The sequence below is a fragment of the Pseudovirgaria hyperparasitica genome (genome assembly GCF_010093815.1).
Source record: "Pseudovirgaria hyperparasitica strain CBS 121739 unplaced genomic scaffold EJ05scaffold_14, whole genome shotgun sequence".
Lineage (NCBI taxonomy): Eukaryota > Fungi > Ascomycota > Dothideomycetes > Acrospermales > Acrospermaceae > Pseudovirgaria > Pseudovirgaria hyperparasitica.
The window spans coordinates 476088-489072 of NW_022985562.1; the positions used below are offsets into that span (position 1 = coordinate 476088).

The 12985-nt window shown below is 50.6% G+C and overlaps 3 protein-coding genes across 3 annotated transcripts; 1 reads left to right on the forward strand and 2 right to left on the reverse strand.

The window, feature by feature from the left end:
- Positions 1 to 3629: 3629 nt before the first annotated feature.
- Positions 3630 to 5316, reverse strand: EJ05DRAFT_122708 (uncharacterized protein). Its single transcript, XM_033739084.1, has 2 exons — positions 4499 to 5316; positions 3630 to 4450 (listed from the first exon to the last, which is right to left on the reverse strand). The coding sequence occupies exons 1-2, from the start codon at positions 4930 to 4932 to the stop codon at positions 3751 to 3753; spliced, it is 1134 nt and encodes a 377-aa protein (XP_033597556.1). The 5' UTR covers positions 4933 to 5316; the 3' UTR covers positions 3630 to 3750.
- Positions 5317 to 9166: 3850 nt separating this feature from the next.
- EJ05DRAFT_503417 (uncharacterized protein) lies at positions 9167 to 9640 on the reverse strand (the record flags this gene model as incomplete). Its single annotated transcript, XM_033747414.1, has 1 exon — positions 9167 to 9640. One exon carries the CDS (start codon positions 9638 to 9640, stop codon positions 9167 to 9169), a length of 474 nt encoding a protein of 157 aa, XP_033597557.1.
- Positions 9641 to 10196: 556 nt separating this feature from the next.
- On the forward strand, positions 10197 to 12580 carry EJ05DRAFT_478914 (uncharacterized protein). The gene is made up of 3 exons (XM_033744557.1): positions 10197 to 10820; positions 11337 to 11547; positions 11934 to 12580. Exons 1-3 carry the CDS (start codon positions 10581 to 10583, stop codon positions 12203 to 12205), a joined length of 723 nt encoding a protein of 240 aa, XP_033597558.1. The 5' UTR covers positions 10197 to 10580; the 3' UTR covers positions 12206 to 12580.
- Positions 12581 to 12985: the final 405 nt, after the last annotated feature.

A 12985-nucleotide genomic window follows, 5' to 3' on the forward strand; every position in this document is an offset into this window, starting at 1 on the left:
TGAGCTACGCAGCCTGCACGCACGCGCATAAGGGGGGGACGGCTGCATCAAATAACACCGCTATGAGACCCATGACATACGCGCTGCAGAAAAGAGATTGTGATCACAACTAGTCTATTCCGCCCCTAATGCCCGTTCTAGAGATTGTATGCTGGAGGCCTGAACCGTGGGCTGGGGAAGGGGGTGGCTGCGTATTTGAATATGCAATGGAATCTATGTGAAGGTGGCGGCACGGTGAGACATTTCTGAGAGCATCAAATCAGGAGCTCTATACCACGACGCGCCCAGCTGACAAAAGTAGATGATGACACATGCAAGCTCCAACAGTCGCAACAGCAGGCTGTCAAACTCAAACGCCCTTAAGAGTCAAGACTCACTCAACTCAAGACTCAAAGACTCAAGAGGGTGCCGCTGGCTGTGCTGTGCGGTAAAACCTGCGACGCGGACGCGGCTCTGCGTGCGATCGGCGCCGCCCGTTCGTGCAACGTGAGACGTGGGTCGTTCAGGCCATATCCCGCCCAAGCCATTCCCAAATCCTCTTTCGAAATCCCACTACGCCGCAAATGGTGATTTGACGAAACGCAGGGCCGGCGCCGATTGGTGCAAGCCATTTTCATAATCACCCGGTCTGTGGATCCGGTCCATGGATCATGCTGAATGGGTAATTATTCTTCTTTACTATAACGCATTCCTGATCAGGCGCTTCCGGGGCGGGCACCAACCAAAAGCACGGATGAATGGAGGATTGCTGTTTTGGATCTAATACGACCGTTTTCATCGACGGCTAGCTTGCTACCTACCACAAATGCCCTAACCCATACAACATGATTTTTAATTGTTGTCGTCGGCATGATCAGCAGATCGAGATAACTTGCAGCTGCTGCTGCCCGTGCAAAGAGACGCACAGAACGCAAAGTAGTTGAATGAAAACTCTGTCTCCTCATTGCATTTCATAAACCACCGACGGGCGTTTCAGATGCTGCAAAACTATCTGGGATTCCCCAGACTCGACACCCGCGGCTAGACATGGCATGTAAATTTGCGCGCGCGCCATGTCACGTCCATCTATCTTTCATATACGCAGAATGTAGGTGCTGATTCATACTAATATATCTGGTATGCCGGTCGCTTCATACTTTGGCATGTTATTGCTGTTTTCTTAGCTTGGTTTTACTAGGGGTGTGCTCAATGCTCTATACTGCTGCATGTGTAACTTTCTAGAGCGACTGCAAATCCGTCGTTCCGATGTTAGAGTAGACATGGAGTGCATGTACTGTAGTATCCTAAGACCTGCAATGATACAAAGATGCTCTAAGCAGTTATCAATCAATGCACACAGCAGAATATAATACAAATAAATATGACAACACTTACACACACAGCCGACGCGTAGTTGATGAATCCTCAAAAAGAGCATCAAATGAAACAAACAAACAAACAGAACGAATCTTCGTTGCGGACCATCCATTGACTTGTGTTCTCTAACAGGACATCTCGAGCAGAAAGGCAGGCAAGAAGGCAAAGCGAGAGAGGAAATGAATATCTTGCTTGCTTGCTTAAGATGGTATTACTTGTATATGTGAGCGAGTGATTGTATAAAGGGATGACTTATAAGGCTATAGTAGACTTGCACATTATATACCTGGGACATATATATGACCTCTACATATATAATAGTTTTACAAAGTATATGCGTATAATGCATACACATATACACGTCTATACACATATCTATATATTCGGTCATCATGCACATACATATACATGTGCCTGCACTCGTGCATTACATACATATAAAACATATGTGTTCGTTCTAGAACATCCACATGATCTACCTAGTTAGTACCCACGCGCCCCTAGAACATAACAAGCCCAGCAAGAAGGATTACATCCAAGCGCAAAGCACCGCACAACACGCGCAGCAACGGCAAAGTAGAATTGACCGTGAGTCAGTCAGTTAGTTAGTTAGCCGCATAGTAGCACGTTTCAAGCACTCCGAATTCCAAATCCATGAATCAATCCATAACTCCATAAATCTCAAAACTTAAAAAACCCAAAGTCCAGAATCCCAAAATGCTTAGTTTCATACATTCGTGATTCAAAACGAACAAGAATCGTCGTCAACTTTAGTAGTCCAAACAAAATACAAAACAATTCAAACAACTCGACAACAACAACAAAAACAAACAATATCCACAATCCGTGCTGCACTAGATTACACACCACTGCACACAACACACCCAACCTTAGTCACCACCCTAACCCCAACCTCCCACACTAACCATAACCGTACCTAACCATACAGTACTACCTACTAGTAAGCCCACTAAGCCACACTAATCCCCAAAACCGACTAGCCAGCCCTACATACACCTACATCTCCGTCCCCATGTCGGAAATCCCGAATACGGTGCGAAGCTTTCCAGTACGTACCACCACCACCACCTATTTAATTAAAGGTTTTGCTTTGTACACAAGGGTAATTAGGTGGGATAATTAGGGTACGTACCTTTAGGGCATCCTAGTGCCAAAGCTACGGGTACCTATCTACCTGGGCTGTACTTTACTTTGGGTACGGTCGGTACGGCGGCGGTGGGTACCTAAGGTACGTACCTACTAGCTTAGGTAAGGTACGGTACATACATCGTCAATGCAATGCATGCAGGCATGCAAGTGCTCGAGCGTTTGAGTATGCCGTCGGATTACCTACCTTGGGTGTAGTGGTGCTGGTGCTGGGGAGCGGCCCAAGTTCCCAACCACGAAAAAAGTGCTGGGTTGGGGATGGATCGCTCTCAGTCATGTCAGTCAGTCAGGCAGTCAGTCAGTGTGTCTCTCTTAGAGGGAGGGGTAAAATTAAAAAGTCACGATCAGGTTGTTGTTTGGTTTAAAATTCATTTCATTGCTCTCTCTCCTTCAGATCATTCAGCGCTTTGACGTGGTGTGGTGTGGTGTGGTGCGGTAATGGTAATAATGATGATGATTATCTCCTTCGCCTTCGCCTCCTCCTCTACTACAACCGTCTCAGGTCTCTATTCGTGCTCGCCGGGGGGGTATAAACCAGCTTGCGAGCCCAAGCCCAAGCCCGGCCCAGACTCGCGGGTATCTATGCCATGCATGATAAAATAGCCAGCGTGAATAATATGCATGCTCCATGGTGCCTGATGTCATCCTGTCCTCTCCTAGGTGTCCTTCCCTCATTACCTTCCAAATACTATTCAAATGCTCGCCAAGACTGCCTCCCTCCCAACCACCCTAAGTCCACCCCGCCCAAGTCCTTCAACCCAAAAATGCAATGCAAATTACAAACAAGATAATAGAGTAATAAGAAAAAAAGACAAACGCAAGTAATGGGTATTAGTACATGGAGAGACACGTATACTGTGATATGCTTCTTTCGAGACGGCCGTTACGCTCCAGATATGACTGGGATGCAGCAAAGGTCGATATGACCAATGCCCCAAAAATGCTGTGACTCCAACGCTGTAGGAAACAGGACGATCGCTCAACATGATGTCTAATGGAAACGCTAAATGCAAATCAAGATGCGATCGAGATGGCTGACTTCGGTTTGTTCAGACTGGATGGTGTAGCGAGATGCTGTGCTGTGCGATGGCCGTGATCTAGGAAAAATTCATGTATGCTGCTATGTGTTGTGCGTGTGTATCTGGCTCCAAGGTAGGTCGTGTACGCAAATCCACGGTGAATTATGGTTCAGAATGCCTTCCCGCTTCACACTATTAATTATGTTGCTCAGGACACCTCCATTCTTTGTCTGATGACGTTGCCTTCTCTTCCTCGGCCTGTCGACCCGGTGCTATGCCCACTTCGAGCACTGTGGACACTGTGAGAGCTATGCGCGCTGTGGATACTTCTTGGACTTCCACGGCTGCCTTGGCTCTGCCTGTCCTCACCGTTTCTGCTTGCACTTGCTTGGCTGGAGTTGGCATTGTCATTGCGGCTTCTGTGATCGATCGTACTGCTCTCGTAGCTCCGGTGGCTCATCGAGTCCAGTTCTACTCTTGATGGTGGATTTGAGTACTCAATCTGCGTTGCGTATGGACGTGGCCCATACCCTTCGCTGGTCGGTGGCCTTTGCTGCAGCGCTGCTGACGAGTAACCTTGTATGACCGGTGGCGGCGGTTGAGCAGCAAGGTCGTTCCGCCGTCCTTGCTTCGTGGCAGTAACAGCGAGAGGATAGGATGCAGTAGCATAAGATGGTGGAGTCATCTGAGGATTAGAGTAGTAGGCTGCTGCGGCACTGAGTGGTGCAGCGTGCGGTGAAGTGGACGCAGCCTCTGATCCAGCCGTGGCTGCAGCGTTCAGTTGGAACACTGGCTGGTTGGCCCGCTGTGCGATCTCGTCAGGCCCCAATGTCCAGTGCATTGCTTCAGCAGAGCGCCACGGAACACCCATTTCCGATGCAACCTTCTGCCACATTGCTTCTTTGAAGCTAAGACGCGTTAGAGTCGAGATAATCAGATACTGTGGACATGCTTACCGGACGTAGAGTCGCGCGAGCTTATTTTTCTTCTCCTCGTCCCAGTGTGCGCGCTTCTCGAGGTAGTTTTGATAGCGAAGTCGGCATGAGATGGCACTCCGTCCAGGAATCCTCTTGGAAATGTCCTCCCACTTCATACCTTGACCCCTTAACTCGACAGTGAGCTCATCTTCCTCCTGAGTCCACTTCGTGGTCTTCTTCTGCGGCGATTCATCGACCAGTGGCGTTTGCGATGCTGTACGCTTGATGGAGAGGCTTTGTAGAGGCGGAGAAGCCAATCCAGAATGACCTGAGTTGTAGTGAGGCGGACCGTTATGATGGGCACCGAAAGATAGGGGTCGAAAGGCATTGTTCTGGTGTAGCTCGTGAGGTTGTTGCAGTGGCTGGATAGATGGAAGGGATTGCAGAGTTGATACATGCGGGAGCTGGTGCATAGGAGGTTGATGAGCAGAGGTCGCAGTTGGCGAGACGACGGGCAGAGAGGTTGGCGTCGCATATGCACTGGCAGGCGTGTAGTGGGGAGTTGAAGTCGACGTCGAAGTCGGCCCAGCTCTGCTTACGCCGGCTGCGGAGCTTGTCGGAGAGGTGGCATGCTTATTGGCAGGCTGAGACGCAGAGTCTCGCGACTCGAGAAGAAGTGAGATATCCACGATTGCAGGAAGAGTGAGCTAGCGGAGTCTTCGCCAGCTCTAGCAAATACCCAGATGTGTATATCGTAAACAGGCCCAGGCGCGGGTGAAAAGGATAGGTAAGTCGAAGTGCTCAGTTGTGGTGCGAGACCTTGGCGGGGAGAAGTGACGATCAAACAATTAGTCCTTGGGAGTGTGTTGCAAGGTGGCCAAGGTGAGAGAGGAATGGAGCAAGCCAGAGGTTTCTTTCCACCACAGATAAGATGACAGTTACCTTAGCACTGCATGCGTGCAATGTAACGGAAATGGCAGCTGAACCAGACTCTGTGCGAGGCGGGTTGGACGAGGTTTGTTTACGTTGAAGCTGTGTACCACGACCACGGAAGAAGCACAAAAGTGATTGCCTTGTGCGGAGGAAGATGACAGCGAGATCCAATGATCTCTGCCTGGAAAAGAACAAGTGCAACGAAACAGTCTGGTAAGCGGATCCAGGGTTCCTGGTCTGGAGGGCTGACGGTACTTTGTTGAAGGTACTTTTCTTAGCTGTTGACGAGGGGGAGACAGCAGCGATGTTTAGAAGATGGAGAGAGGCAAGTCGAGTATTGGAGAGGAGCGAGAAGGACAAGTAGAGCCGAAGGAATAGTGCAGTGATAGAAGGACCATTAAGAGTTCGCAACAGAGCTGGAAGGGTCTCAGTGGATGCTCGCTAAAGTTAGAGTGCTTGGTCGAGGGTGAATTCGCAGGGCTGTGCGACGAGTGTTGATCCAATCGACGCTGACCAAGCTTAGCATCAAGCCGCACGGGACACGATGGATGGAAGAGGTGCAGAGCAGAGACGAAGGGGAGCGGACAGGGCAGATGTTGGATATGACGCAGTAGTAGTGGAGGAGGAGTGAGTGATGAGTGAGGAGTAAGGGCAGTTGTAGGCCTGTAGGGTTGTAGGGTTGTAGGGTTGTAGACAGCTGTAGGCCCGTATGCTTTGCTTGTAGCTTGGAAACGGGGCCACAAAAGGAAAAGCTGCGGAATGTTGAGCTGCTGAGCAACGACGGCGTAAAGACCGAGTTGTGAGTGGCAGCAAGATATTCCTGGCTGCAAAAAGCTACAGGCCACGAGCTTCTTTGAATGCGAATGCTAGGAACTGTCGACGCCCGAAGCGGCTCTAGTGGAGACGGGTGTCGCGTTGCACAAGAGCCGTGAGATGTGCGTTTGGGGTGTGCCAGGGGGGGGGGGGGGGGGAGGGGGGTGGAAGGGACAAGAAGGGAGGTCCCTGGTTGTGGGGAGGTGCGCAGAACAGAGAGGGAGAAAGGGAAATATGGAAAGTTCAAAAGGTGCAGGAATAGTAAAGAAGGTTATTACCTAGAACTAGGCGAGATAGGCGACCAAGGGAAGACGATTGGGGCGGTGAAGATCATGGTTCCAGGCTAATTAGACGGTGGACAACATATTATAACGATGTGTTGTGTGTGTATGAATCAAGTGATGGAACAGCCCATAGTAGTAGTAATTATTAATACCAGCAGCCCTGAGTAGTAGTAAATAAACACTTGGGAGCAGGTCATGGTACTAGGGAGCAGTGGGCGTGTATGTCCTTGGCTAGGTATTACTGGAATCGTCGAAGAAGCCGCTGACGTGTCCCGAAGACGATTAGACGCGCCACTTCTTCTGCGCCCTCTCCCTGGGTACGTACCTATGAGTGACTGAGTGAGACTGAGAGATTGAGAGATAGAAAGAGACAGGCACGGAGATGTTGACATACATTGGCATTGACGTTGCCAATACTAGCAGAGTGGAGTCTGTAAAGTGTTTCTGCGTCTCCTTTTTCTTCTTCTTCTACTTCTTCTGCTGCTTGTGCTTGTACTTGTGCTTGTGCTTCAACGTTCCGGGACTGCCAGCGGAAGATCTGTTGTCGATGGGGCATGCGAACATGGATGGAACTACCCAGCTAGCTTCTGGAGGCCCTTGCCACTCAAACGGCCTTGGTAAAGGGGAGGGGGGGGTGAGGGGGGCCAGGTAGGATTATAGTTGATTGACTGTTGGCCCCCGTCAGATCACCCACAGCCCAAGTGCAAGTGCAAGCAAGCAAGTTCATTCCAAGGCCGAGCGAACCCTTGGTTTCCGGAGTGAGAGAGCAAATGCACTATGCGACGCCATGGACGAAGCCAGTCGATCATAGACGAGGATGATGCGGCTGCTGATGCTGCTGATGATGTTGTTGCACGAGGCGCGTGCTTGGAGGGGAGGCTGGTGGGATTCCGGTGTACCCCTTCAGGCTTCGCTAGCTATTACCATCTCTATCCTTAGTCAACATGAACACGAACACATACCGGACACTAAACACTAAACGCTAAACACTGAATGAATGAACGAATCCCACAAATTGCGTGGGCTATTACTTCAGATCCAGCCTTCACGCCTCAGACTTTCAGACTTCAGACTTCATGCTTCTTCAGACTTCCGGCCCGCCCTTTTAATTTACCACGTCTATGATCCATCCACTCGCCCTGCAAAAGAAAGATGCTCATGCTGTGATGCTGATGCTGCCATTGTCCGCCATCAACTCCAGCAGAATCTCTTAGACAAGAATGACATAACTTGGGCGGTGAAGGTGGTACAGCGTGTCCGTTCACGCGTCCGCCATGATGCAACCTTCAGGCCGTCGTTCGCCCCATCCAACGAATTAGACGGTTGTGTGAACATCTTGTTCAGACTTCTCATAGTCACGCGGCCATGTACAAGCCGCGTGCTAGGGCTGAATCTACCACCATCACCGGCCGAACCTTCATATAATAAGAATAAGCCTTCCCGTTCGCGCGAACCCTTTGCCTTAGTCGGCGCGTGTCGGCTCGGATATACCCACCGAATGTGCTGCCTGCCTGTTCTGACGACCTGTTTTGCCTCTTCCCGGACTCACAACGCCTCAAGGAACTACTCAAGGTCTAGACAGGCTACTTGGGTCCTTCTGGGCTCTTGGTCCATGACTTCCGTCGATCCAAAGTCCGTTTCTCTGTACCCTTCATCCTTGTACTTACATATAGCGGTGTGGTCCTGCCATCCGGTCCGAATGGCAATGCCAGCTTTTCTGCCTGTTCGTTGAATCGCTCGACCTACATAATAATCTTCGGCGTCTCACGTCTCAGGCAAAGAGTCACGGTGGTCAAAGAGTCTGTAACAGCGGTGTGGGCATCTTGAGTGCTGACAACGCGACTGATGTACTAGGCAGAACACGTCGCCATCTGACCTTGGTAGTCCAAGTAAGTAACTGCTTGAACGTGTCACTGATCTGGTTATTCCCGCATTGAGCCATATCCATGCTGTTGACCAGACGGGCGTGCAGCGTCAGAGGATCGGACCAAGTCAGATGCTATTGCTGAGCCTTACCCGTAATGGACCGGAGAACTAAGGAGGCTTGGCGGTCACGCAAAACAACAAGCCGACACATAGCCCTGGGGGTGTAATTAGTTTGAGATGTGCGGTCCCAAGGTTGTGAGCGACTTTTTTTGTTTATGCCGTTTTATACCTGTAACCCGGCTTAAGGTGGGGAAGGAGCGGCATCCCCGAATGCCTGGTCCCGCCTCCGTCGCACCACGTCAGCAACCAGAAGCCACGAGCAGACAACGAGCAGAGGAGATGGACTTGTGAGGAGGCGTGATGCAGTCGACGGCCTTGCTTGGGTGGCTTGATAGTGCAATCAGAGCAGCCAGCAATGCTCAGATGGACTACTGTTGACCTTGCTCAGTTAGGAGGAGTGGTTGGGCAGTCGTGGGCCAACAGCAAACCACCAGCCACGAATGTAGCGTGTGGTTGAGGTGAGGCTCTTAGGACGACAAGGCTCAAGGCCGGTCGGCGGACAGGAAAAGAACGGAGCAGACGGGCATGCATGGATCATGGATGCGCAGAAGTGGAGTCACGATGAATGACAGCTCAGCCTGACAGCAGGCAGAAAGCAAGGAGAGCCTTGGAAACATAGGACATGGGACATGGAGGCATGGTTGAGGTGGTGAGGAGAAGATGGAAATGAGGAATAATGGAGTTCATCTATCTAATGTGGTGCTGTGGAGCAAACGGTCGCGATTGCCGATTGGAAGTGAAGGAGGTGCAGCAGTGCAGAATGTGAAAAGTACCTTGCACTTGCAGGCTCCGGAGCAATAACAGCTGCGGGCCGTGAGTGCAGGAGGTGAACTATATTCTTGATGCGGACTTTTTGAGTTGGTTGAATACTGCAGCTCATGGCTTTTTCTTTAGGGAGAGGGAGGTGAAGTGAATGGCTGGCCCAGGTCAGGGTGACAAGTGGCAGGGACCCCAGATGTCCGTGGGCGTGATTGAGGGAGGTCCCCACAAAGCACAAAGACACTGCACAAGCCTCTCGCGCGGCTGTTTCAGAGTTGACCATTGTTCTGGAACGGCGCTGTGACGCTTGCGGCGACTTGTGGTGATTAGGGACAATGACAACAATGACTGTGGCAGTGGTAGTGATGGTAGTGACACTGACACTGACAGTGACAATGACAGACATCGCCATTGACAGTACCTCCGAGCACAAGACACTGGTCCTAAGGGTGTGGACAGATACCCAAGTCTATGTCACTCACTCATGACGACATGATGTTCTGTCCTACATTTGTTGACTGATCGTCGTGTCAATCAATATCGAATAACAGTGGCCCTATCTGCAATACACTGCACTGCTGCTGTCCCTCACTTCTAGCCAGATGGCCGGGTCGTGATGCGGGCTATGGCAATGGCTATGGCAATGGCTATAGCTATGATTGGTAAATCTCCATCGATGAGGCTGAGACTCTTTTAGACTTCCAATTGCATTGATAAAATGACTTTGATTGAACTGAATCTTGTTGTTATCACCCTTGACCTTGACCTTAACCCTGACCTGGCTGGACCTTCACTTTCGCTTTCGTCTTCGCCTTCGCCTTGACTTTTTTTTTCTTTTTCATCCGCCGGCCTAGAAGCACAAGCCACTTCAGTCCTACCGATACCGACTCCACTACGCCACAGCCGCCGCCGCGCCACTAATCATACTAGCCATGACCATAACCACCAAACCACAACCACAACGACCACAGCCATCGCCATCATCTCGTCTACTTTTCACGTTTCCTCCTGTTCCTGCGCTTCGTTCAATCGTTCACCGCCGCTTCATCACCCACGACTCACAACTGCCGACGCACCCTTCAGCTCTCTCCTCTCGTCACTTGATCCCGCAAATGACGCCAGCGCCTTCTCCGAACCGCTGCAAACTGCTGATCTATCCATTCTACTGATCTCCCTCCTCTGCCCTTCCTCGGCTCTACAGATCGTCTCTAATTCGACAGCACGTCCCCGTGCCCTACAGATCGTGACATCTCAGACACGGATCTACTGCTGTCCAGCTACCACGCCTCGCATCTTCACGTTCAATTTTAGACCGTCAAGACAGAAAAAAAAAACTCGCCGACACGATGGATAGTATGCAGTCCCAGCCAGACGTGCCCATGCTCGTCACCTCCGCCACAACCAAGTCTGAGCGTCGTATCACGCCTTCGTGGTCCATTGCTCAGTTGAAAACTCGTCTGGAGCCCATCACCGGCATACCCGCTTCTGCCCAGCGGCTTACTATCCAAGGCGCTCCCGTCGAAGCTGTCGACGAAGAGAGTGTGCAGCTTGCCGCTTATCCCCTTCAGGCCTATGCTGAGATATACGTAAGCTCCCTGTTACTTTCCTTTCTTCTTCTTTCACTCTAGCCATGCTGGAAGAAGCCGGCCACGTCCCTATACCTGCGCCCTCCTTTTCTTTCTGCCTCATCGTCTCAAGAAAAAAAGGTCCACCATCTACCGTCGCTAGTTTGATTCGGCATTCTTGTTCTTTTTTTTTTCAGTGACATGTGCTTGTCCATGCACCTGCGACTCGTACGCTGTTTCGCTTCAGGGATCATGTGTTGTTACCATGGAGTGAACGATGCCCTCTACTTTCTCTCTATGCCTGGGCATTCGTCTGACATAGCCGTACCGCAAGCTTGTCATGTTCAGGGCTGTGTTCTGCCCATCATTGGCCTTGTATCCTTGTCCTCGGCAGCTGGACGGGATGGATGCAACGCTGAAACACTCTGCGCACTCATCTCCATCCTCTGCTCCCGCAGTTTACTCCTCATCTATTTATAGATCGAACATCTACTGACTTCGATTTGTCTCCTTTCTATCTCTAACAGCGATGTCTAGGTTCATGATACTCGACCCGCTGCGGCTCGCGTAGACTTTTCCGATGTGTCCGCTGTTCCAAAATACGTCATGCCCGAAAATGAATACGAATCCCGTTCCGACAGTGTCTTAGCTTGGAAGAAGTCGCAGAAGTTGGGTCGCTTTGATCCAGACGCTCCGTCGCTCGAGCAGCAGAAGATACTAGAACTGGAACAGGAGATCAAAGATAAAGGTATGTTACAATTCATCCCATCTCATAACGTAGCTTGTCTATGTCTTATGTTTCACACCAACCTCGCATCGAATCCCCTTATCTAGCGACTGCATGAATGCGTAGGGCAGGGAGTACAATCCTTCTCGCCCAAGTCTTGGCGTCAACCGTGTCGCGGCAGGGGCCAAACCGGCATTTGAGGCAGTTCTATCAGAGCACATGAGGATCTGCTCTCGCTGATTGGCACATATCGGCATATCTTGAAGAGACCGAAACCTGTGCTACTGACATGAATATGAGCCCTTCTTGCTGTTGCCTGTGGTGTGTGATGGTGCCCTTATGTGACTCCCAGCATCTGCTCCTGCGTCGTTCGAATCCTACCGCTCGCTAACGATACTGTCTGCCAGATCTTCGTGTCAGTCGACGGTGTCGCCTCCTACCATCATCGACTCCACGCCATGGAGAGATTCGCTACGTCGGTCTGATTTCGCAACTGCCTGGTCCTGGACCATGGGTAGGCGTAGCTCTAGATGAACCAACCGGGAAGAACGATGGCTCTGTCAAAGGCTCTCGTTACTTCACATGCAATGCAAATTGCGGCGTCTTCGTTCGGCCGGAACGCGTCGAGGCGGGCGACTTTGGCATCATCTCCATTGACGATGACCTTGAAGAGATTTAGAGCGTCCGTCATACTGCATGATCGCGTGTAGCCTATCATATATACTCATAGTATCGGCGACGTGCATTCGCCATGGATACACTTAAACTCACCTTCGTGCAACACATTGCAGGCTGGAGTCGCCATGCCATAGCATCCACCTGCGAATGCTCAGCCTGCATAGTTCAAGTCTGATTTAATCCATCCACAAGGCTGAGTCTCACTGGCAGAAGAAGCAGCTACGTAGGGGTAGCTCTATAGCAGGGCAATTGTCTAGAAGTCCGCATACAACAAAAGTCCCTTCCCCCAGAGTGTCGTAAACAAATCGCGACAAATGAACATATACCTAGCTCAGCACATTAAAAAATAGATAGACCTCAAGAAGAAAGAAAGCAGTCTGTTTTCTCTGTATCATTACATTTTCCACATAAAATCGATCTCCTCAGCGCCCCGAGATACGCCATACCTCTCCACCCCCCGGCCAGCTGTACCGTCCTGCAGTTCGTACATACATACACACACATATACATACATACATTCATGTCAGCCCACCAGGCTGTGACCGGTGAGCGGCCACGTCTCGAGGTTTTGCCTTGCTTGTTTGCGTGCTTACATCGTACCCTGGTTCGTATGTGCGGAGTGCGGAATGGCGATGGATGGTGATGGATTGTGTATTTTCTCATTTTGGGATTGGGTGTGTCTGCTTTTGTGCTCGCTGTTCATTGTTGTTGTGTTCGTTGTTGTGTGTTCATTGTTGTTGTGTCCATTGTTGTTGTGTCCATTGTTGTTGTGTCCATTGTT